The sequence below is a fragment of the Thrips palmi genome, unplaced genomic scaffold, assembly GCF_012932325.1.
Source record: "Thrips palmi isolate BJ-2018 unplaced genomic scaffold, TpBJ-2018v1 HiC_scaffold_4, whole genome shotgun sequence".
Lineage (NCBI taxonomy): Eukaryota > Metazoa > Arthropoda > Insecta > Thysanoptera > Thripidae > Thrips > Thrips palmi.
The window spans coordinates 7,837,267-7,861,742 of NW_023144631.1; the positions used below are offsets into that span (position 1 = coordinate 7,837,267).

General features: G+C 64.8%; 1 protein-coding gene across 1 annotated transcript in view; it reads left to right on the plus strand.

Annotated features, from left to right (window-relative positions):
* Positions 1-24,476, plus strand: part of LOC117649579 (unconventional myosin-XV) — a 103,522-nt gene that overhangs the window by 13,908 nt on the left and 65,138 nt on the right. The window contains 3 exon segments of the mRNA XM_034392466.1: positions 8,108-8,157; positions 14,606-14,725; positions 22,548-22,658. Of these exon segments, the coding sequence (XP_034248357.1) occupies positions 14,654-14,725; positions 22,548-22,658 (183 nt within the window). The 5' untranslated portion in view covers positions 8,108-8,157; positions 14,606-14,653.

The window sequence follows — 24,476 nt, forward strand, 5'->3', positions numbered from 1 at the left end:
ATCCACTTAACAACAAAAGAAAAGCGATGTATCTACACGACGATCAGAGGGTGAATAGTATGTTTATCGTGCGAGCAGGCGACCACCTTGTTTTCAAAATGGATCCTTTCTCAATCGAGTTGTTGCTTTACATTGTTTGTGAGGAGGTTTCCCCTCGATTACTACAGTGTCAGAGAGTATGGCAGAACAGTGTGACGTTGTTCTCGCCTTACATCCGAGCGTGTTACAGTTCTTCATAAACCATAAGTGCAACATACAAGTTCAAAGTCAGCTGCACCCTCCAACAGTTCCACACTTTGGTGCTACATCTTCTCTGAAGCAGAAACAGTGTGTGTGGTGGTGGTGCAATGGACTTCAGCCTAACTCCCTCATAAACCATAAGTGCAACCTTCAAGTTCAAAGTCTGCTGCACCCTTAACAGTCCCACACATTGATGCTACAAGACTTCTTTGCAGCAGAAACAATGTGTCTCTCCTTGAGCTGGTGGTGGTGCAATGGCCACACTTCAACCTGACTCATGAAGACTCATCTTTGTGCTGTAAGTACATGAATCAGTGGTGCGGTTCCTAGGTCATAAATATTTTGTCAATTTAAAAGTTCGGCAGGATCACATTTGGCTACGCTGGGCCATCACCTTATGCAAGCGGGTGCAGATTTAACAAGCAATCCTCTCTATTTTTCAAGAAGATCCATTTTGAGTACATAACATTCAATAACTTTAATTCTGTCATGATCCTATGTACCGCAATGACTAGATTCACAATTCTGACCTAATGGGGGGGAAATATCAATGTATTGCCATTTTGGGGCGAGACTTCTGAATCTGACCAATCTGTGGCGATACTTTTGAGTATCGCCAATTTGAGGCGAGACATTTAAAGTCTCACCGGTTTGAGGCGAGACTTTCAAAGTCTCGCCAGTTTGAGGCGAGACTTACAAAGTCTCGCCAATTTGAGGCGAGACTTTTTGTCTCGCCAAATTTTGGCGTGAAGTCTGACCCTTGGTTTTGTAGTGTAGCTGCTAAACACCTTGGTTCAAACAAGGGATGGCATGGCTGTATTCAAAGACAGTCAAGCTGTTCAGCCTCTGCACACCTCCAAGGTGTCTAGCAGTTAAACGCCTTGGAAGGCGTATAGTAGTTAGACGCCTTGAGGCAATGGAAAGAGGCAGCTTGTATTGCATTAGTACTCCCACTGCTGTTGTGGTGGGTACAGGCCAAGCTAAGGTGTCTTGTAATTCAACGCCTTAGGCGTTGAGTAACTAAACGCCTTAGGCGTTGAGTAACTAAGCGCATCAAGGCGTCTAGGTTTTTGAGGCAAACGCCTTAAGGCGCTTAGTTATTGAACACCCAGGAATAACAGTGAAGGCACGGCACGGCGGAGCGGCATTGTCTGCTGGACGACCCTCCGCGGGTGCGCGGACTGCGCGGACCGCCACATTCGCGGGCTGGGCGGAATGGCCGCGTCGACGCGGTGGTGGCGGTGGCGGTCAGAAGACCGGCGCCGCTGGCCAAAACTCTAGACGCTAAATGGGCCTCGAACCGAACGTGTGACCCCACCAATGGATTGCTCTCCAAACGAGGAATCCGTTGGTGGGGTCACACGTTCGTTCGAGTCTCCTTTAGCCACCGGTCTTCTGGCCCACAGTGCGTCACTGGGACGTTGGGACCCCTACACCAATTATCAAATGTGTGCCATCTTGGCCGCCTCGTCGACCGCCTCGTCGGCCTTGCCGCGCCGCGCTTTCTTCCGGCCCGCCAGGCAGCCAGGCAGCCAGCCAGGCAGGCAGCCAGGGTGACGTGGCGCCGCACGGGCCGGGCCCCGCTGGGCCCCCGCAGGCCAGGAAACTTACGGAACGAACAACGAAACAGCAGAAAGCAACAAGGAAAGATCTGCCAAGTCCTCCGGCTCATGTTCGTCCAGGCTGACTCCATCATCGGAGACCCGTCATGTAAATAAAAGCCAAGCGGGGCGTCGCGTGCGGCGAGCGGCGTCGCGGTGGAGGGGCGTCGCTAGGGAGATGGGGGAGGGGGGGGAGTCGACCAATCGCGTCGGATCCACGAGCCGTTAGTTTCGAAGACGTCACAAACCGGCACTGCACTGCGATGCGGCCCGAGCTGTTTGCCTGGAAAAAATGATGTGTTGGCTTTTGCCTGCCACGCGCGTCCAAGTCTCCGAGCCCCGTTCTCCGCGTTTTCGGCAGTGCACATTATTTAAGGCTGCCCTTGGTGCTGGCTGCTGGTCGCTTGCAGTCGGCACGGCCTCGCCGGCAAGCAGCACAAGCAGCCGCCTCCGCACAAGGGGGTTATCCGTAATTGCAGGCAGGCAGGCAGGCAGCCAGGCAGCCAGGCTAACCCTTTCACCTCCTCGATCGGCCGGGGTAGCGTAGTCGAGGGCGCAGGCCCAGTGGTCCATTACAAAGCAAGTTCTCCGCGTCCCGGCGTGCAGTGCGAGAGTGTGCGTGCCTGTGTGCGTGCGTGCGTGCGCGCGATGTGTATCGCGGTGACTAAAGCGTTCCGCGCTGCCCGCGTGCCCATGGCGTGCCCATTGGGCTCGCGTGCGCCCCGCGGCCAATGATGCGCGACGCAACAGCGTGTTCTGCCTTTTCCTACTTCATCTCCGCGCAGCTCAAGCGGCGCTCCTTGTTGAACACAGCACTCTGTGCAATTTTCGTTCTTGGGATGAACTTTTCGTGCACATTTGCGAACGCAGTACCACTCGCATTCGCGCGGACTTTCGACGTAAACGTCGGCACAAAAAGGTAATCTTGTTTGTGTATGTTGTTCTCCAAGTCGAAACGAGTTTGCACTCGCAGCCGGGGGGGCCCCCCGCGGGGTGGGGCGCAAAGGCGCTTGGCATGGCGTACTCCGCACTGGACGGGCCGCCCTGCGGTTCTTCTTTTAATACTTCCTTCCTGCCGCTGCGGTGCGGTGCGGTTCGGCGCGGTCCGGCGCGGCACTGTGCGGCACCCAGTGTGGCCGGCCGACGCGGCCAGCGCGGCGAGGACCTTTCTCCTCTTGTTTGCCTCTCGTCCTGGAGGCCTGGCCGCCTGGAGGACTGCCGCTGGAGGCTGGCTGCAGGCTGGAGCGTTCGGGACTGACCCCCTTTCCACACTCCGCACGCTGCACACAGTGTACGACGTCCGATTGGGGCCGAGTGTGCAGTACGCGCTCGCACGTATGAGCATACAGTTGTGTGTGTGTGTGTGGGGGGGGTAGGCTGTGTGCCTGAAGCCGACCGGCCAGGCACGCGACTGCAGTGACTGCAGGGGCCCACCGACACCACAACAAACTTTGTCCGCGGAGGCACTAGCCGCCAAAGCCCCTCGCCGCGAAGCTCGCCGCGGTCCACGCGTCGTGACGGTCCGAGTAAGGCAACGGGGCGGCGAGGCGGCCGGCGGCAGCACACTGTGGTGGGCAGGGAGGGCCTTGTGCTGCGCCGTGGCTGCGCCGTGGCTGCGGGCCGCGCGTCGGCAAAAGTAAAAGTTGGCGTAAATATCGGCGAGCCGAGAGCCGTCCGAGCTAAGCCCCGTTGTGGCGGGCTGGGCGGGCCGGGCTGGCCGGCCGGGCCCGGGGGTCGGGAGCAGGACGGCGAGGTCGTTGACTGCGGTGGCGACGGTGGCCGCCTGCCTGCTGCCGGCCGCTCCGTGTGGTCGACATGTAGGGCTGTATGTACCTACCGCGCGAGGCGGTGAGGCGGGGCGAAAATGCGTGCAGTGCACATCACGTCTGGAGGAACATCCATCACGGTGTGGCGGCGGGGCCGCGCTGCCGCGGTGACGTTGGCGGTGGCGGAGGGCAGTGGCCTGGTGCTGGCCGTGCCGCACCGGTCTGGCATGGCGGTCCGACGACTGCATCGGCTGCGATGCCGCGGTGTGGCGATCCAGTCTGAGCGAGAAAGTGATGCATGCCACCCGCCTCGGCGCGGCGGCGCGGCACACACACAGGTGCACAGAGTCGCCAGGTGTCGATCACAGGGAACGCGCCGCTTTCCACCAAGCCACCACTATTTGCAGAACTTTTTTTCCCCTCTCTACGATTTCACTCAATGTGAATGAAATTAAAGGAAATACAAATGAATGCGATCTTCTGGGTGTGTAAAAAAAACTGGGTGCCGAAAAGGGTTACAAAGAGTATTAATTTTTTTTTCAAATAGCAACCCTAGCGCAGCGAAGAAGAAAAAGCCGGGCAGTCCTTTTAATCAGCGGATGACTCATTTTTTTTTGTCGGGATGTGGTTTGCCGTGCGAGATGGCTCGGAGAAATCCGAAGGACTGTTGTTCACGTGTCGTGCCCCCGAGGGCTTGGAGTGCCAGTCGTGCCGTGCCGTGCCGTGCCGTGCCGTGCCGTGCCGTGCCCTTCCCTGCCTCCCGTGAAAGTGAATCCGGTGGCTTCGGCTGCTTCGGCTGCCTCGGCCCGTCGCGTCTATTTTCGCACCAGCCATTCCCGGCCGAGCCGGTGCGAGTTGCAGTTTGGAGTGCGCGCAGGGCTGCGGCTTCTCGTCCTGGGCGTCGCCATGTCGCTCCTCCTCGACCGGAGGGCCTTCAGTGGGTAGGGTGCTGAACACTCTGGTCTTCCTGCGCCCCTGGTGGTGGCGTCGGTCGTCTCGACGCCGCTGCGCACCACCGCCGGCTGATCGAACCCCAGCCCGCCCCGCCCCGCCCCGCCCCGCCCCGCCTGGCTGTGCCTTACAGGGCGCCGCGCAATCACCCCGCTGATTGATCCCGAAGGAAGGTGTCGGTCATGGCGATAGATTCCACTCGCCCCGCCCGCCCCGTCCCGCCCCGCCATACTCATGGTTGTCTGCCGCGCGCCTAACGAGCTTGCTGCGCCCGATGAGGCGCTGTAAGGCAAGGGAAAAAAAGGGGGTAGAGAATGGTTCTTGGAAATTCAGGTGGTCAAAAGTTGTATCGTAAACATTCTGGTTTCACTGATAGATTTTATTCCAGCAGTCAGCGATGTCGAGGGTCAGTGAGGTTATTTTTGGAGTCGGGGCCTAATCCACCTGCCGCGGCGCGGTCATGGGCGCGCGTGGTCCGCAGGACAGCGACTCCACAGGCCGCGCCCGCCCCGCCCGCCCCGCCGCCCGCCCCCGCCCCGCCCCGCCCGCCCCGCCCCGCCCCGCCCCGCGCACGCGCAGAGAAACAGAGAAACCAATACCTGGCGGGGCGGGGCGGGACTCGCTCTCAGCGGGGCAAATAAAAGAGAAACAACTTGACGGTCAACGTCCGCATGTGAGCCCGCGGCGTGGTGTATAGTCCGTCGGCGGCGTGAGGTACAGTCCGCCGGCGGCTACCTGGCCGTCGTCGTCGTGGTCGTCGTGGTCGTCGTCGCGGAGGCATTGGATCGCGACGGGCGGAGTGTCACCACCGAGGCGGCGCAGGCGGCGCCGTGGCGGATTGGCCGCGAAGCCGGGTAACGGAACGCCGCCTGGCCGCGACGCGGCGGAGTGACAGTGACGACGTACTTGGCCAGGAACAGGAACAGGGCTGCAGTGGATTACCGCCGGCGCCCCCGCGCCGCAGAAGGGCCGGGAAAACGACGCCGCGGATGAGGAAATGCACGAGTGGAAAAGAGATGGAGTTGAAATAGAGACTGGCGTCGAGAAAACGCGAACTAACGGGTCGCTGTTTGACGGCACGACGACTGTCTGGGCGGGGCCGGGCGGGGCGCGCCGCCGCCCACGCCCACCTCTGCGAGTCTCTGCGAGCCTGAGAGGCAGAGTCACGAAGCTGAGGATGAGCTTTAGCTTTCCCGAATCGCGGTGCAAGCCGCCCCGCCGCGCACACGCCCCGCGCCCCGCGCCCCGCCGGAGTCTATGAGTCCCGCCGAGCCCGCCGAACGCAGGATCCTCGTCATCGAGGACCCCCGCGGCGGCGCTGCTTTTACTTTCCTGTGCGCTGCAGGCGGCGCCGTTTCCGTGTGTGTGTGAGTGTGTGATGCTTTATCGCGAGAGGTGTGGATGCAGGGCCTGGTCGTTAGATTTCATGGACCGTCTGGAAATCGGAAACGAGCCGCTTATTGGAATGAATGCGCGGCGCCGCGCGCCTTCGCCGAGGCCCTGCTCGCGGTGCGGGGCGCCCGGCAAACGTCGCTCTGTCTCTCTCGCGCCTTTACGGCACGCCGCGTCCGTGGGCTGGCCGTCCCAGCTGCTCCCCGGACGGCGCGGACGGCGTGGACGCGGTCCGTGTGTCCGGATGGGGCAGCCCATGGGGGCTCCGCCGGCCCCGGGAGCCGCGCGGCGTGGCCGGCCAAGCCTCGGCCTCCTCCACGCTCCACGCCAGCGAGGCAACAAGGCAACAAGGCAGCATGTGCTGTCACGTCCCCATGCAGATACCATCTTGTTGCTAATGGACCGGGCTGCCTGCCGCGCTGCCGCGCTGCCGCCCGACGGCTCTGGCCCCTCTGGCCAGCCTCCGGCTCCGGCTCAGGCCCGCGGCCGAGAAATTCTCGTCGCGTTTTTTTCTTTTTTGTTTCTCTCTGTAATTGGCGGTTATTACTTTATTTCAATGCGCCGGCCCTCTTCCCTCCGCTCTACCCCTTTCCCCTCGCCGTGCCGTACGGGGCTGCCGGGCTGGTCCAGCAGCCCCGGGCTGTTGTGGAAAGGGGGGCATTTTCCGGCTGCCTTGTGTGTTTTGGTCGCGCGTTGTCCTTTGTCCAGCGCCCGTCCAGCGAGGCTCGACGCTGCACTGGTGCCCCCACCCCACCCGCCGCAGCGCGCTGGCCAATGAACTGCAGTGAACTGCAGCGAACCGCCTGCTTGACGTAACCCACGACCTGGACCGGGTCCGCCACGGCGCGGGGCCTCGGCCGGCCTCGGCGTGCTGCAACGGCGCGAAAATAGCGCGCATGCATGGCGGGGAAAGGGAGGGGGGAGGGGAAGGGTGTGATTATTGATTCAATGGCCATTGCGACACGCTCGGCGCTGCTCGGCGCGGGGCCGCGGCCCGTCAGCGCGTCAGCACGGCGGTGACCTATCATCATCCGCCCTGCCGCCCTGGCCGCCCTGGCGCCCTGGGTCACGACCGGTGGACTCCGAGGTCAGGGCGCGTCAGGGCGGCCGAGGGCAGCCGCCACGCGGGATGGTGCTGGCGATGTGCCGTCTCGGAGGGCTGGTGAGTCTCTCGGCCTTCTTGAACTCCTCGGCGTGTCTTGCCCGGTATTGCCCCGAATCCGCGGCGGCCGGCCAGGGCGGTGCGGGCGGGGCGTTTGTCGCGGTTTGTCGTCGGTGACCCACTGGAGGCGAAAGGCGACGAGGGCTGGCCGTCGCCCCGACCGCCGCCCCGACCGTCGCCCCGACCGTCGCGAAGGGCGCCAACAGCAAGTAGGTCAATGGAGTGGAGGAGCGCGCCCCGCCCCGCCCCGCCCCGCCTTGCCGGTGTCGCCGCGCACAGGTGAGCGGCCGGGCCGTGGCGGCGGCCGGCGGGCGAGACGAGCAGGAATGCGCAGCGGAATTCACACCTAACCTAACCAGCCTGTCGGCCGGTCGGCCGGGCACTCGTAGTCACTCGGTGCGCTAGTGTACCAGCGCGGCATCGGCCCGAGTCTAAGTCAAAGTCTAGTTAAGTCTAGTGTGAGCGGCAGCAACAGTACTGCCGCAAATCGCCTCACGGCCAAAAGGGTAACATTATCTTTTTGAAAGCAGTGCAGTGGTTTCGCCGGGCGGTGGGGAGCGGCATTGCGGCGTGGCGCTCGCGGCGGTGTTCGCCGTCAGCTCGTCAAGCCGGAGGCATTATCGGTGCCGGCCCGTCAGTCAATCGGCCGCGCGATCAGTCACTTTGTCAGCGGAACCTGCTGGCTGCAGACTGCAGCGCGGGGCGGGGCGGGGCGGGGTGCCAGCCGGGCCCTTACCGCCACGCCCCGCCCCGCCCCGCCCCGCCCCGCCCTGCGCGTGAGCCTGGGCGTTCCTGCGCGGTCAGGGGCGGTGAAAGGCCGAAAGGGTAGGGCAGGCAAATGTCGAGCGACTCGCGAGTCATCGAGGAGTGTCGGCGTGTCGCTCCGAGGACGTCAAGGACGGGGCTGTTGTTGTTGTTGTTGTTGTTGTTGTTGTTGTTGTTGTTGTTGTTGTGTGGCGCTGTCATTTCACGTTTCCCTATCCCTTTTGTTCCAGGTCCGTTTCCGGTCGGCTTTACCGCCGTTTTTCTTGCGGCCCGTCTCGCCGTAAGTACACTGTACGCGGCTACGCGGCGCAAAAAGGCGGTCGCTCGCCGCTCGTGGTTTACGAGTCGTCCCGGAGGGAGACGGCGGAAAAACTGGGGCTGTGTGTTCGGCGCGCTGACGAGACGAGCAGGGCGAGCAGGACGAGCCCCTGCGGACTGCGCGATAGGCCGCGCGCCGCACCGGGCTGGTGGGCGGGGCTGCCTACCCGGCGCTTGGCGGGCGCCGTAAGGGACTGGTTCGCTCCCCGCCAGGCGAGCCAGTCAAGTGGACGCGAGCCGCTTTTTGTGTTTGCCGAGGTAAATTTGAGACTTTGCAGTAACGGTGCCACGGGCTGAGCCGCGCGCTGGCATCGTCGGCTTCCGAGAACGGCCTGAACGACGGGCTGCCCCACTGCGCCCCGCCGCGCCCCGCCGCGCCCCGCCGCGCCCCGCCGCGCCCCGCCGCCGCAAGCGCCAAGACTCGCGCCGAAAGAAATGTCGAAGCATACCGTATTCACCGCGAACGGTACGTTCGGTACGTTGTTGGCGGTAGCGGGCGGGGCTCGCCGCCGCGAAAGTCGGCCCCTTTGTGAGGCGTGAGTGTGTGTCGTGGGCTGTCGCTCCGCGGCACTGCACTCGCGGTCACCTCGTCGCGGCCGGAGCGGGCTAGAGCGGGCCGGAGCGTCCGCCGGGTATTTTTATTGGTTTTGACGGGGGTCGTTAAGGCGACCGTGGTGACTTTCCCGCGGTGGGGCACGGCACTGCGAGGCACGCCGCCGTCGCGAGGCACTTTACGGGCGGCAGCGCGACGTCGTGTGTCAGTGCGACACGGGACGCGCGGTCTGCTGCAAAAAAAAAAATGAACACGTCTCGAGCGAGCGTGTGTGTGGTTTTGTGTGTGTGTGTGTGTGTGCGTGTTGGACGCTTGGAAATAGGTGGAAAGTACGACTGTCACTGACGCAACTCGAGTGTGTTTGCACGCGTGATGTAGGCGCCTGCATTGTGGGCGGGGCAGCAGAGTGGATAAACACCGCTCCCCTCTCTCCCTCCCTCTTTCTCTCTCACGCCTCGTTTTGGCTGTTAATTTTTTAAAGCCCCTCTCGCGGAAACAGTGGCAGTGTAGCCGAAATTTTAGCACCTCGCTGTTAGGATCAATTAGACGCGTGGTACTTGGCGAGATTAGCACTCAGTTGAACTTTTTTTTTTTACTTTTGTGCTTTTGCCGTGTGCTTTCCGCACTGAAAGCCTTTGCCTTTGCCTTGCCTTTGCCTTCGTCCCCGGGGCGAGCGGCGAGCTTCCCGATACGTGACCGCCGATGTCACTCCGCACAAAGCAGGCACGTGTGTGTGTGTGTGTCTGTGCGCGTTCGTGCGCCTGGTGTGTGTGCGTGCGCGGTGGACGCGAGCACGGCACAGCGCGTGCCGACGCGTACCGAGGCCCCGGGTGGGGCACCGCGAGCCTGGCGTCCTGGCGCGGCGGCGTGGCCACGGCCGCGGCCCGGCAGCCACTGAGGCGTGCCCTGTGGCGCGGCTGGTCCCGTATGCGCGCTCGGCTCGGCTCGGCTCGGGTCATGCCAGGTCGATGTCACCTCCCCGTGCAAAGGCACGCACGGCCCGCGACGTGTACCTTTGTGTGAGTGACTGCACACGTCCGGGAAAGAAAGGGGTATACAGGATGCAGGCCACAAGTAGTTCACCTTGCCGGGAGAGGCGGGACGGCCGGGACTGTCGGGACACTCCACCAGCTGATGAGAGATAATCCAAAAGGACACGGCGGGGCGTGCCTGGCGTGTCCGGCGTGTCTGGTGCGACGTTATCGGGCCGCCGCGACCGGGATTCGAAGCCGAGACTCGGAGGCCGAGAGCCGGCCGATTTCGACGCGGCGGCCCGGATGTGTATCGCCTCGCGAGCATCGCCAGCATCGCCGGCCGAGGAAACTGTCACGAAGCGACCAGTGGGAGTGCTTCGGCCACCGAAACTCTGCGAAATTTCCAAGTTGGAGGTTTCCCGCGAGTCCACCGCGTGCCTACCGGTGCCGGCGCCGGCTCTAGGTAACCCCCCGCGGGTTTTCCATTCTAACGAGACTCGGGCCGCCATTACGGTAGTAACGACGATGGCGGCCGTATAATTGTTATCTCGTTGAACAATGACCGTGTCTGCAGTGGCGGCTGTGTCGGCACTCCGAGGCGGCGGGCTGCGGGCTGCAGGCCGTGTTGGCGGCCCCGAAGGCCCCGAAGGCCTGCAGCCTGAAGGCCTGAAGGCTGCCGGGCGGGGCGCCCCGTTCGGAGATTATCCCTTTACGGAACATTGTTATCTTGGGAAGGCGAAGGCAAGGCGCCACCTCGGGGCCGCCGTGCCGCCGCCGTCCTGGGCCTGGCTCGGTTTCCTTTCCTTCTCCTCCTCCTTCCTCCTCTCCTTCCTTCTCTATCCGTCCCTCTCTCTCTCTCTCCCTGCCTCTCTGATCCCTTTTCTTGCGACACGGCCGGCTGTGAGGAGAGTGCAAGTGCGGGGAAGGTCACGCACGTGGGGCGGGGCGTCGTCGGCGGCCGGCTAGCCCCATCGGCCACCCCGTCGGCCCGAGACGTGGCTTGGCCGCCGCCGTGCTGCCCAGAATGTCCTGGACAGGCCGCACCGCCGCACCCTTGACGGCGTCCCTGCGGCCCTGCGCTGGGAGCGTCCTGCTCTACTTGTGTTTGGCGGCGTGCGCGTGTGTGTGCGTGCGTGCCGCTGCGTGCGCGCTGTCATGGGAGCCGCGCGTAGCCGGTAGCGTGGCGGCGGCAAGACGGCGTGGCGGTGCGCCTTCTAGCCCAGCCAGCCCCGCCAGCCTCATTTGAATCGTTTTCCCACTCTCGTTAATTCGAGGCAACCGAGGGCACTAGCTTGGTTAGGTAATATCGGCCGTGGCGTCACTCCCAGCGGCCAGCGGCCCAGCGGCCCGGGGAAGACGTCTAGGGTGTTGCCGCGCGTGCAAGTCTCCCAAGGCGCCCGGCTGGGCCGCGTCGTCGCCGATGAGGTTCGCGGTCCTCTCCAGGCCGGTGCAGGCGATGCAGGATGACGCCGGCGGCAACAAGGCAACAAGGCAACGGCAGGCAACAGCGCGGGTGTGCGTTGGAGCGGCATGATGACGGCTTATCAATTCGGCCTGCTCGTTGCCGTTTTTGCCCCGCGCCATACCTCGCCATACCGCGCCGTCGTCCCTCGGCCCTTGCCTTTGTGGACGGAGTGGCGGCCGAGGCGATCTTCGGCGTGGCGATCAACGACCCCAGGGCGGTGCAGCGCCGCCTCGAGCGCCGCCGAAAGCAGGAAGGAGGCCCCGAGGCCCGCGGCGTGCGTGGCGCGGCGCGGCGTGGCGGCATGCGGCGTCCTGGCGGTCATGGTCATCGCCATCGCGGCCGCTTTTTTGCCCCGGCGATCGGCGACCCTCTTGCACGACGCGACCGCGGCGATGCGGGTATGCAACGCGCACTTCGAACGCGCAGCCAGGCCAGCCAGGCGTCCCGGCCGCAGTACTCGTAAACTGGCCAGACGGCGCGCGCGTGTGTAACTCCGGTGAGTAGTTGTCCTCGCATGGCATCACCACCACGCCCCTCGAGGCCACGCCCCGCCCCGCCCCGCCACACCTTGCACTTCCAGGAGCATTCCAGAGCTTATGTTAGCTAAGCCAAGCGGAGTAGCGGTCAGCGCGGAATGGAGTGGATGCTCGCCGGAGTCCCTGGAATGCCCGGCCGAGTGCCCGGCCCCCCGCGGCCCGCCTCCAGCGCCGGGCTGGGGCTCCAGGCTCCAGCCTTGTCCCGCTGTTTGGGCCGTCGGGGCGCCGCGGCCGGGCGCGGAGCGCGGAGCGCGGAGTGCGGATGGAGTCAAGGTTTCGGGGAGGCTGCACTCTGCACGCCGTGCATGCGGTAACCTTTGGCGCCTCCTCCGGCACCGTCCGGCACCGTCCGGCACCCCGAGGCCCCGCGGTGCGTTCGCGCTCTCTCCCGGCACCACGTGGAGTCCGTCTCGGCCGTCTCGGCGCACAGCCACGTCACGTTGAATTCGACCAGTGCGACTTGAGAGGCCGGCGAAGCTGGCGTGCTTTACTGGTAGTTGCTGCCCGTCTGTCCATCTGTCTGTCTGCCCGTCCGTCTGACCGTCTGTGTCTCACGCCCCTCGAGTCCAGCGACGCTCAGGGACGCGCCTCCCAGGGCTGGTCACTTTCTTCTCTCTTCTTTCTCGAGTCGGGCAGGTCGGGGCCCAACAGCCGTCTGTCTGTGTGTGTAGGTGTGTGCGTGTTTGTGCCACATATGATAGGCGCCATAAACAGGGATTGTCTCGTAGTGCTTGTAGTGTTCAGGGAATGCAGTGTAGTGCCTCGCCTCGCTGGAGAGCGAGAGAGAGAAAGAGAGAGAGTTGACAGTCGAGCGACCAAACGGCTCGGCCAACCCCTGTCGAAGGTCATTGTGTAGCATTATACGCCGCGCGACTGTGTGTGCGTGTGCGCGAGTGCTCAGGCCTCTGTGTGTGTGTGTGCTCGGCGGCGTTTCTTGCAGCGGCTGCATGTCTCGCAAAAAAGAAGAAAGATGTTGTGGCGTCCTTAAAAGTTTCGATGTGCCTTATAGGGCAAAGTACTGTGGCGTACGTTCGTCTGCCCTGCTATGCCGCGCCTCTGCCTGCCACTCATGCTGCAGTCCTGCAGACTCGGGGCGTGCACCGCACTCGCACGTGCACTTGCACACGTGGCTGGCGAAATGCACGCCGTTTTCGTCATCGCCCGCCTTCGGCCTTTCTCGTATTTAGCGCTGCGATTATCTCACGGTCCATGGGGCGCATGTGTGGTGGCGCGGCGTGGCGAGGCGCAGGGCCGTCGATACCCCGCGCGCGGACAGCGGCCCTTTGCGGCGCGGAGTAGCGCCGTGGCCGTTCCGCAGACCGCGCGCGGACCGCAGGCGATACCCCGCGCCGCGCTCGCGTGCTGGCGTGCCCTGCATGTAGGCCTTAAGTTTTTCGACATTTTGACAACTTCGTGAGGGCGGCGCTCCCAAACGAAGTGCGGTTAAGGCGTTCCCGAGGTGGGGCGTGAAAAAGTTGCAACTCTTGAGTTCTAAGAGCACCAGGACGTTGAGGGGAGACCTTGACCACGCAGCTAGATAGGATACCAAAAGGCAGGGAATGTTGAATTTTTCGACCTGTTTGCATCTCGTGGTACCTATTTTGGCGGGCTTGGCGCCGCGTCACCGCCGCCGCCGAACTGGCGGGCGCGACTGCGGGGCGGCCACTCACCCAACCAGCCGATGACTCGCAGGTCCGCCGATATTTAGAAAGTCAAACGGCCCGAGGGCACGGTCCAGCACGGTCGGTGCGGCCCGGCTTTCTGGAGGCCGTCGGATCCTGGATACCTCATGAGGGGTCCAGGACGATTGGTGATCGGCGCGCTGTCCTGCGAAGTGCTGCCGTCGTCACCCTGCCGTGCCTGCCGTGCCGTGGGGAGGGAAGGCCGTGCTGACCGTCGTGTCGGCCGGAGCCATTCCCAATGGCCGCCCTTGCCGCCGCGCCCCGCCCCGCCCCCGCGCCCTCGATGTAATAGAAAGTCTTGTGTAGTATTACTTCCTGGGTCAGGCGCGGCGGGCGGGGCGCGGCGGGCGGGGCGCGGCGGGTCGTTGTCCCGGCTGCACCTGACCGTCCTGTCCCGGCCGTCCCGTTGCCCCTCCAAAACAAATGGGCCCGACACGACACCGGTTGGGCAGGCAGGCAGGCCGCTGGGGACCTCACCCCGCGGGGGACCCCTGGGACCGGAGGCCGCCGCGAGTCGCCTGGAGAGGAGAGGTGTCGAACGTGTCTATGGGGGGCTGCCCGTTAGCAGAGGACGCTCGTCTCTTGCCCATGACGGCGTCGTCGCCGACGCCCTGACTGAGACACGCCGTCGACGCTTGTCGTCGAGGGGTTCGTGGTTGTCGTGCTCGGAGGTTCGTCTTCATCCTCGTCTTCGTCTTAGTGCGAAAGTAAAGGAAGGGTTAGGATGACGCGCGGCTGTCTAGCTCGGTGTGCTGCGGCGTTGGCATGGGCCACGCCACTCCGCCACTCCGCCTCTCCGGCCCGAACCGCCAGTCCGATTCAAGCGGGCCTCTCAGTGAAAGGACCCGGGCCGGGCGTCGCCCTGCCCTGCCCCCACTCCAGCAGCGCCGCGCCGCTCCGCCAATGGTACCGCATTCCGTCGCGTGGAAGGCACGCCGGCCGACGGGCCGACGGCAAGCTCCTTCACTGACAGCTGGCCCCCTCTAGAGCCCCTCTAGAGCGCCCCCTCCAGGCCGCGGCCGCGGCGATACTCCTCGCGAGGTACCCGTTGCCGCGGGGTATCCGCGAACCAGGATGGCGGCGGCGCGTGGCGCGCGGCCTGGCCGTCCCCGCGGCGTGGGCGGTGCGCGGCGTGCCCTGCGGCGCGGCGTCGCTTGATGACCCGACCGTACTGACCCGGCGCATGTTTGTTGGTTGCAGGCGTTGCAGGCGAGGCAGCAGGGGAACCATGAGGTCCAGTAGCACCCCATGACGACAGGCGACCCCATCATGACGAGCAACGCGGAGGCCCCGCCAGCCATGGCGCTGGAGTTCGACAAGGTGAGTGGTCTTTAGCCTTTCCGCTCGGTTTGCGGCTTTGCATAAGGCCCTCGATAAGGCCGTTTGGAAATGCGTTCCCGTTGGACGCGCGTGGTGCAACCGGCAACCGACCCTTCCGCCCGGATCACGTCCGCCTTCGCCCTCGGCCAACACAAGACACTGGAGACGCGCTGCACCGCATTGCACGCAAGAGGAAAAAACGAGGAAAAGTGAGAGGCATGCCGCGCCAGGGGCGGATGTCTTGCCCCGCCCAGTCCGGTTCCGGGCAGCCCGGCCCGGGATAGTCCGGCGTAGTGCGGGCCGAGTGATGCGAACTGCATGAGTAATTTCACCACCAGCGCCACCAGTGGCCCGCCACCGCGCTGGCCGTCATGACCACCATCGCGTCGTGAGAAAGGCGAGATACTTCCAGGAGATGGCGAATCAGGCGGCGGCAGTGGCGGTCGTCGGCTTGGTGACGGCCCCCGGACCGCGGCCGCCGAGCGTGACCACCGCGTCGAGACGGATAGGCGGCGCCGGCCAAAGTGATATGTCAATTGTTTTCACTTTCCGCCTACTTCACACCCCGCTGCAGCAGGAGGAGCAGGAGGAGGAGAGCGGGGCTGGATGCCCGGCGCCATGATGCACCCCCGGGGCAGCCCGGCCAGCCCGGCCAGGCCACTTGTTTAACGGTGGCGTGGCGGCGCGGCGGCGCGGCGCTCGGAAGCGTGGCCTGCAGTGCGTGTCGAGCCTCTCCATGGCCTCTCGGCGGTGCGCGGTGCGCGGTACGCTCGTTGCCCGCCAAACTGGATCACTCGCGTGCGCGCGCAGGCGTGTGTGTGCGTGCCTCCGTGCCTGTGTGTGTGTGAGGGGCCGGGCGGGGGGCTGGGGGTGGCGACTCCTTTGGGAAAGGGGGAGCGGCGCGGGGAATCGTCCGAATTCCGATTTGCCACTCTTTTCGGTGCTACGTGCGCCGTGCGTTTTCCCCGACACCTGCGCGCGTAACATGCACAGAGAAACTCGGGCCGCGCCAACGAGATGCCGATCCTGGCCGCGTGCGGCGCAGTGCGGTGCGGCGCGGTGCGGTGCGAGGGGGCTGCGGTCGGCCTAGCGGGCCTTGCGCACGTGCATGCGTCTGGTAATCAAGTTTTCGCGGCGGGTGTCGCGCGGCGCCGTGCCGGGATGGGGGCGGGGACATGAGACGCGAGTGCCCCGGCAGCGTCGCGGCAGCATCGCGACAGGGTCGCCAACCCTGCGCGCCGAAACGGACCCTGTGACGGCTAGCGTACTGGTGGGCCAGGAGCAGTACGCACGGCCCCTCCAGGCCCCGCCACGCCCCGCCCCGCCACGCCCCGCCGCGGTGAGCGGGGCGCCGGACGCAGCCGACTGTACCGACGGAGGGGCAGGGGCGTGGGGCGGGGCGTGCGGTATTGCACAGGTGGGTGGGTCCGGCGTGGCGCGGCGTGGCGGACCCCACCGCAGAGCGAGAAGCACAAGAGTAAAAAATTGACCGTGTATGGAGCAGCTGATAGCGTAGCCAGTTGCTGGCCGGCTATCACTGGAGCCGCAGCCCGCTGCAGGACCGCGGCCGGACGCTCCGCGACGCGCGCGGCGCTGTGACGCTGTGACGTGCGCGCTGTGTGACGTGTGACGAGCACGGACGCTCACGTTGGCAAGATGTGACGAGTGAAAAAGAAACGTGGATTAATTTGTGACGTGCGAGGATGTGTGTCTGTGTGGTGTTTCAAGCATCGTGAAGCAGTAGTGGAGTGAAATTTGTGTGCGGACGTTTCATCCGTCCACGCGAGTGTGTGTGTTTGTTTGTGTGGACTTTGAAGACCAGAAGAATCCTTTGGATAAGTGCGTGGAGATCGACAAACCCATTGTTCCCTTTTGCTCGCTCGGGCCGGCTCGCTCCACGGCCTTGCAGCTGCTTGGTTTAGATCTTTAGGTCTTTTGGAATGGTCGTGATTATGGCTGAATTAGAAACGATTCAACAGAAAATCTCAGCAAAAGTCGTAGAGAAAAACGTCCAGAGCGGAAATTCATGTGGATAGATTTAGTTACGGTTGCTGCTCTAGTGGTAGTAGCTTCAACACCGCCGTCGAACCCGCTTTTTTCGTCGAGTTTCAGAGAAAAGGAATGAAATAAAAAGAAGGCATAAAAGTGGAAATCGGAAAAGTGTAGTTGGCGCTGGCTGCTCCGCGCTCTCGGCGCTCTCCGCGCTGCTCTGCTCGGCACGCGTGCCGCATTTCCGCCTGGATGCGGGCCGCACGCCACAGGCACGCCGCAGGCACGCCGCAGCACTGCGAGCACGCCAGAGCGCCAGCGCCGCGCTCCGTGCGGTACGCCGAGCACCGGCAGCACCGTCCTCCACGTCCTCCACGTCCTGCCGGGGCCGAGCAAGCCGGGGCTGGCGTGAGGCACCCCGCGGGGGCGCGGCATGGCGACGACCTGCTTGGCCTCCATGAGGTGGCCGTCAACGTGCAGCGATTTGGTCCAGTGGGGCCACTTTGACGTAGTGCCGAGCCGCCTGCGCGCGGCTGCGATGCCGGCCCGGCGACGTCACTGCGTTCGGGACTGCCTACCCGCCAGGCGCTTTCTGCAGCAGGCTGCTGCAGGGACGCGACGCTTTCCACGTCCACGCGCAGGGCGTGCCCCACAAAGCAGACCCCGCGTCCACTGCGCGACGCGCCGCGACGCACCGCTGATGACAACATGACCCCCACCACGGCGGCGCGGTGGTGCGAGACGTCAGCTGTCCGGCCGCGCCGCCCCCCTGCCCGCCACCCTGCCCCCGCAAGGCCGCGTCGCGCGTTCGTCCTTCTCCCACGCGTACCGATCGGCGGCGAGTGACGAGGATGCAGCGCTGCTGCGTCTGTCGGCCGCCGTTTTTTCGCACGCCACGCGGACGGCGGGCCAGCAGGCCAGCGGGCCGCGCCGCCCAGCGCTGGGTGCCACTCGGTCCTCGCAAGCGGCGTAGCGCCCCAGTCCCAGTCGTGCCACCGCTTTGACCAGGTGTGACCAACGCGACCTGACCGGGCGTGACCGAGCCGTGACGAGCCGCGCCGTGCCGCCGTGACGGATGCCATAGGCAATTAGCTGGCCGATGACGCGCGATGGCGCCCCGGGGCGAGTCCTGGGACCCCTGCTGGTGGAGGCGTGGCAAGGCGTAAGTGGAACCCACAGGCTGCCGCCGTGACGGGATTCTCTCAGTGTGAAAAACCTAATCCGGGTGACGTGACGCCAACGGTTTCGCCATGGAGTGCAATGGGATCGCCCTTCGTGTCGCTCGTGTAACCTTGGCACTCGATTTTCATTTTTTTCCCTTCCCGTTGGTCACAGTGCGCTACGCGCGGCGCACTGCCAGTGTACTGGCTCTGGTCGTCGCGGCGCTCTCCGGCGGGCTTTGCCCGAAAACCGGTGCAGGCGTCCAAAACGTAAGACGCGTTTTGAGCTCCAGAGTTGCTAAATGGGACTCAAACCGAACGTGTGACCCTTGGACTGCTCTTGTGACGAGGAATCCAATGGTGGGGTCACGCGTTCGATTTGAGTCCTGTTTAGCGACTCTGAAGCTCAAAACGCGTCTAGAGTATTGGCCGCCTCCACCGGTCTTTTGGCCCACTGTGGGCCGTCAGCCCGCCACTGTGCCGCCCAGCCTGCAGCGGTGTGACAATGGTGTGGTGGGCCGGGGGACCTTGGCGTGCATGCCGCGCTGTGTGGCTGTGTGTCACGGCTAGAACGCCGGAAGTGCATCCCATCCCGGCCCCGCCCGCCTGCATGCCACCTGCATTTCGGCCTGCATTTCGGCCTGCATCGCGTCGCGCAGCGCTCAGCAAGCGGCGAGAAAGCTTCGCCGCGTTGGCGGTTACCGCGTTCAGTTCGGGCCTCCCCGAGGAGAGCAGAGCATGCCGCGAGCCATTCCGAAAGACCTTCTCGTCGCTCTGTCTCTGTCACTCCCCAAGGCGACGCCCCGAGTGCGACGGAGAAGCGACGAAACGATCCTTCGGACTCGCTCGACTGACGCCCAGATTAATCAGACAAAAAAGCGCGCGACAAAAAGTTTGAGGAACTGCGGCGACGCTGCGCGGATGGAGGAAAATTCGGTAGCTAGCTGTTCGCGTTCTTTCACTCTCTTTCTAACTCTATCACTATCTTTCTCTTTCTCTCGCTCCGGCGTTTTCGCGCGCCTCGCGAGGAAAAGTATCGCGACCCACTCGGTTCCGTGCCGCTGCGCGTGGTGCGCGGCGTGGCTGGGCGCGGCGTTTGCACTGCACCCTCCGCCCGCTGACGCGTTGTGTACTTTCGCGTCTGGCCGCGAGGCGCCGCGAGGCTTGGCTTGGGTCAGCAGCGTCTTCAGCTGTATCCTTTCGGGAGCAGGCATCGCAAAGTTGGACAAAACGTAGAGCTGCAAGGAAAGGGAGGCGGTCGGTCCCGAGCGAAAGCAGGGAACACTGGGTGACAGTCGATGGTTCTAGGAGCGCGGCGCCGACCGGGAGGATGCCGTGCCGCGGAGGCGTCGTCGGCGACGGTGGCGCTCCACCAGGACGGCCAGGGCGGCCCGCGCTGTGGCCGTAGCGCCCCGACGATGGACAGACACAAAGCCTGGTGACGAGGCCGGTCGACATGCACGGCCAATGGAGCCCCCCGCAGGCCGTGGCCGGGGCCGGGGTGGTGCCCGGGGCTGGCGTGGGCGTCGGCGCCGTGGCCTCGCCCGCCTCGCCGGAGCTGTTCCTGCCCGGCGAGAAGGCGGAGGCGCCGCGGCCAGGGCTGCTGGAGATGGGCAGCCGCCTGCTGGGCTTCAAGTTCCGCCGGCGGTGGAGCGACCTGGGCTCCCTCAGCGCCACCTACACGCTGCGCGAGGACGGTGCCAGCGGGCCCTCGTGGAAGTCCTCGGGCAACCGGGGCAGCTACCAGGTCACGTCCTCGCCCACGCCGTCGCTGCGCTCCACCGCCACCAACACGTCCGTGGCCAGGGTGTTCTGCGGCGACCTCGGCGGCTGCACTGGCGGGTGGCGCCGCGGCCGCGGCCGTTCGCCCAAGCAAGCCGACGGCGCGGCGACGCTGACGAGGAAGGCGGCGACCACGGCGGCCACGTCCTCGTCGACGACCGCGGACCGGCCCAGAGGCGGCCCCGTGCGCAAGCGCTACGCCGAGATGAAGACGGCCGCCCTGGAGCGCCAGCAGCAGCAGCAGCAGCAGCCCGACGGCACGCAGACCACGTCGAGGGGGCGCTACACCAAGTTATCGGAGGGGCGCCGCAGCAAGATGATGGCCAGGGCCACCTTGGCCACGACCAGCGGCGCGGACGACCAGGTGTCGGTCAGTGTGACACTGCGGCAAAGCGACGACGACGAAGTGGATGAGGGTGCGGCCGTGGACACACCCCGCGCCGTGCCGCCACCGGTGCCGGTGCGGAGGGTGAAGCCCGCCGCACCGGCCGCCAACGAGCGCGCCATCGACGTGGACGTCAACATGAACTACTGCAAGGACATGCGCGACGCGCGCCTCGAAGGCTACCCGGAGGGCGCCACGTTGACGGCGCAGGGCCACGTCCGCTACCTGACGCCGACCAAGTTCACGGGCCGCGGCACCAAGTACGCGTCCATCACGTCGTCGGCCTCGCTGCGGGACGGCAACGACACTATCGGCCGCATGGCCACCCTGCCGGTCGGGGGCCGCAAGTCGCCCTCCGCCGTGGTCGCCGCCGTGGACGAGCTGCCCGCGTCGCCGCCCACGCGCGACGTGGCCGTCGTGCTGCGCACGCAGCGCACGCGGAGGGCGTCCATCGCGGGCCCGGGGGACGTGGTGGAGCTGCAGCGCCAGGTGCTGCCGTGCGGCGCGCCGATGCGCGTGTCCACGACGTCGCCGCGCTCTGCCACGGCCGTGCTGCACCCCGGCGTCATCAGCGCCGCTGACTTCCTCAAGCCACGCACCAGGGCCAAGGCCCCGCGGGGGGCGGCCAGCGAGAGCGGCACCCCAGTGCCTTCGGTGGTGCCTTTGGTGGTGCCTTTGGTGCCGCCCGGGAGGCACGGCGTCCAGGCCGCCGCGGTCCGCGCACGCCGCAGCAGCACGCCCAGCATGGCCGCCGGCCCGGGCGCCACCCCCGCGCCGTCGCCGCTCAGCCGCTCCTCCTCGCTGGGCCGCCTCATGCCGCCCCCGCTGCCCCTGCGTGCCCCCACCCCCTGTCCCGCCACCCCCTCACCGTCGTCGCCGTCCTCGTCGGGCTGCCCCGTGCCCCGGCCCCGTACCTCCAAGCCCAAGGCGGGGCCCGCGCCGCCCACGAAGAGCGACTCGCCCGTGGAGGCGTCGGGCGAGGCGCTGTGCACCCTGCTGGAAGCTGTGAGTATGGTGACGATGGTGACGTGGTCGCCGAGCGGTCCTCTTGGTCCGGGGTGGCCCTGTCGAGGCCCACTGGCCGCACCCTGGCCGCCAGCCTCGCCACACGAAACACGCGCGCGCTCACAGACACACACTCACACACAACGCAGGCGCCCGCGCCGTCTGGCACAGCTTTCTCCTTCTCCGCGCTCCTCCGGCGGGCCCTCGCGCCCAGGCCCCCGGGCTGCCCCAGGCTGCCCCAGGCCATCGACGGCGTCGAGGCCCAGCTTGCCGTTGGCTCTGCCAGTGCATCGAAACGCAACGCGGCCGTACGGCGCGCCGCTGTCCGTCGCTGTTATGCAGCCTCCCCACGGCTCGATTTTAATTGGGATGCTTCTCTTGTATGGCGGCGACTCAAGCGTGAGGGGCGCACACACACACACGCCCACGATCGCACTAACACAGACGCGCGCACCCACCGACACCCACACGGGTGGCTGCCGGCCTTAACAAGTTCACCCGCAAACTGACTTGTGTGTACCGAGCAAGCCGGGCAAGCCTGGCATGGCAAGCCTGGCATGGCAAGCCTCTGGGCGGGCGGCCGCTGGCCTCGAAGCGCGAACACGGCTTCCTAAACGCGGGGAGTGGAATGGCGCGGAAGAAAGCGGGACGGCGCTTCGCCGGCGGTCCGAACCGATACCGAAACCAAGGGCTTGTCTCGAAGAGTGCGGACGCCACCAAGGAGGCCGCCAGGCCGCCACAAGGGGTTGCCAACTCGAGATAATCAGTGTACGCCTCTTTGGCAATCAGTGAAAAAACAAACAAAATCCGACATAATCACAATCATACTTTTGGAGATTCAACCAGTTTTTGACCAACTTTGTGAGGCTACTGGCCAAAAATTGGTTGCGGTCAAAGCCTTCCCGAGGCAGGGAATGAAAGAGTAGGGTCTTAAGAGTACTAGGGCGTTGAGGGAGGCCTTTGACCGCAACTGGATTGGACGCAGTGGTCACCCAAAGTCAGCAAAAACGACTTCTTTCGGAGATTCGATCACCTTTTGACCAACTTTGTGAGGCTACTGGCCAAAAATTGGTTGCGGTCAAGGCCTTCCCGAGGCAGAGAATGAAAGAGTAGGGTCTTAAGAGTACTAGGGCGTTGAGGGAGGCCTGTGACCGCAACTAGATTGGACGGAGTGGCCACCCAAAGTCATCAAAAACGGCTACTTTCGGAGATTTGACCTTTTGACCAACTTTGTGAGACTACTGGTCAAAAATTCGTTGCGGTCAGAGCCTTCCCGAGGCAGGGAATGAAAGAGTGGGGCCTTAAGAGAATTCAAAATAATCAAACAATCAAATGTAATCACATTTAATCAATATATCCTCTATAAATTTAATAGTTCAGTAATCAGTGTTCATGAAAATTTTGAGTTGGTTCCCCCTTGGGCCGCCAGCCTGAGGCCCCGCGCCGACGAACTTACAGTGCCGTGCCGCCGGCTCACGCAGCGTTTTGTTTCTGCTTGCAGGGGGACCTGGTGTGGTTCGACCCCGGGGTCGGCCATGTGCTGCCCGGCGAGGTCATGGAGTTCCACAGGCCGGCGCAGGTGCTCACGGTGCAGGCCGTCATTGCCGGGAAGGTGAGTAAGCCGGACTGATCCGAAGGGAGGGAAGAGCTGACGGAGAAGAATCGAACCCAGGCAAAGCAACTGCCGTTGTGGCCCTGTAACCCACTGAGCTACCTACAACCTAAATGTGGAGGACCGAGTCAAAGTGGCGTCGGGATGAACATGACACGCACGTCTGTCAACGAGAGCTCGTCGCGGCCCCGCGGCGTCGGCGGGGCGGAGGCGCGGCGTCGCGCTGGTCAGTGCAGTACCCACGCAGGAGCCCGCGGCGTGCCGCGGCGCGGCGGACGGTGCTGCCACCTGCAGCCCCACTCCTGCACCGCCGGGCCGGACGCTGGACCTAAGGGCCCCGCTGGAGTGGAGTAGCTCCAGCGCGCCGATGCTCCAGCGCCCTGATGCTGGCCACGCCGGGGCGCTTGGCGCTTCGCGAGTCCGCCGCCAGAGCGCGCCTCCGGCAGCGCCGCGGCGCCGGGCGTCTCGCAGCGAGCGAGGCGGCGTCGGGGCTCCGCTCCGGGACTCCGACGGCCGAGCAAGGAGTCCGTGCACTTACACTGCACACTGAGTACACTGGTACTCGGCGGCTGGGAGGCTGCAAGGCTGCAGGGCGCCCTGCGGGTAGGCAGTCCCGCGGCACAGCCCTGCCGGCGGGTGGCGTCGTCTGCGGGGTCGTCTGCGGGGTCGTCTGGGCGCGTCGACGCGGGCGGGGAATGCCCAGATTGGATGTTGAATTCGCGGCGGAGCTGCCCCCCTCCCTCCACCCCCGCCCACTTTAATCCTTTAAAAGGGCGAGCGGCTCCCCGGCAGGCAAGGCGGTGCGAGGCGGGGCGAGGGTCGCCCGGGCCAGGGAGGCTGCTCCGGGCAAGGCTCCGGGCTGCTCGATTCAAGCAAAATGTGTGCAGTCGACGGGGAGTTCCCAGCGCCCTGCTCCCGTGTGCTCGGCACCCCCGGCCTCGTTCCGCTCGAACTGATTTTCCCCAAAAATTGGTCCGTCTTGGCGTGCTTCGCGTGCGTCCCGTGACCTCGCCCTGCGGCGGAGCGGCGGCCCGAATGGCTGCTCTCGAATCAAATTCCTTTCGGGGCGCTTCGCCTTGCTTCGCCTTGCTTCGCCTTGCTTCGCCCCGCTCGCGTGCGGGGCGCTGATCCGCGCGCCACGCCCCCTCCGGACGTCGCCGTCGACCGCCACCCGCCGGCCGCGCCGCGTTCGCCGCATGTCATCGCCGTCGTCCCCTGGTCCACCTCGACAGCGCCCAGCAGCCTGATTCCGAGTCGTTTCCGTCGCTGTCTCTCTCGCACCTAAACGGGACGCCCCATGAGTGCGAGAGGGACATGGCGACGAAAAAGACTCTCGGAGTCAGTCTGCAGGAATGCCCGCCGCGTAAACGTGGAAGGCGCGTAAAACCCACAAACGAGTTTCAGCAGCGTGGTTTTGCTAATGAGCTCGTTGTAGTGTAGTGCGCGGCGGAAAAAGCACTAAAAGTGCGCACGAGGGCAGGGCGGCAGGGCAAGTTGGCTCGGCGGCGCGCTAGCGCGCTCCACATTCTTGCCAGACTTGCCACGCCGCGCGCTGTTTTGAGGTGAGAACTTTTATGTTTTGCCCCGCGCCTCGTTTCGGCCGTTCGTGGCTGCGTCCGGACGGCCCGGACGACCTGCCTGTTGCCGTCGTGGACGTCCTGGACGTTTGCTCCACTAGCGTCAGCCTGCTCAGCCCAGTTGATAGTTTGGACGGCACGCCAGCCAGCCAGCCACGCCTTGTCCGAAGTTGTTTTTAAGGACATTAGGGAGCTGAGGGGGCCGGCCGGCCGGCGGGGCGGGGCGGGGCGTCCATTCTGG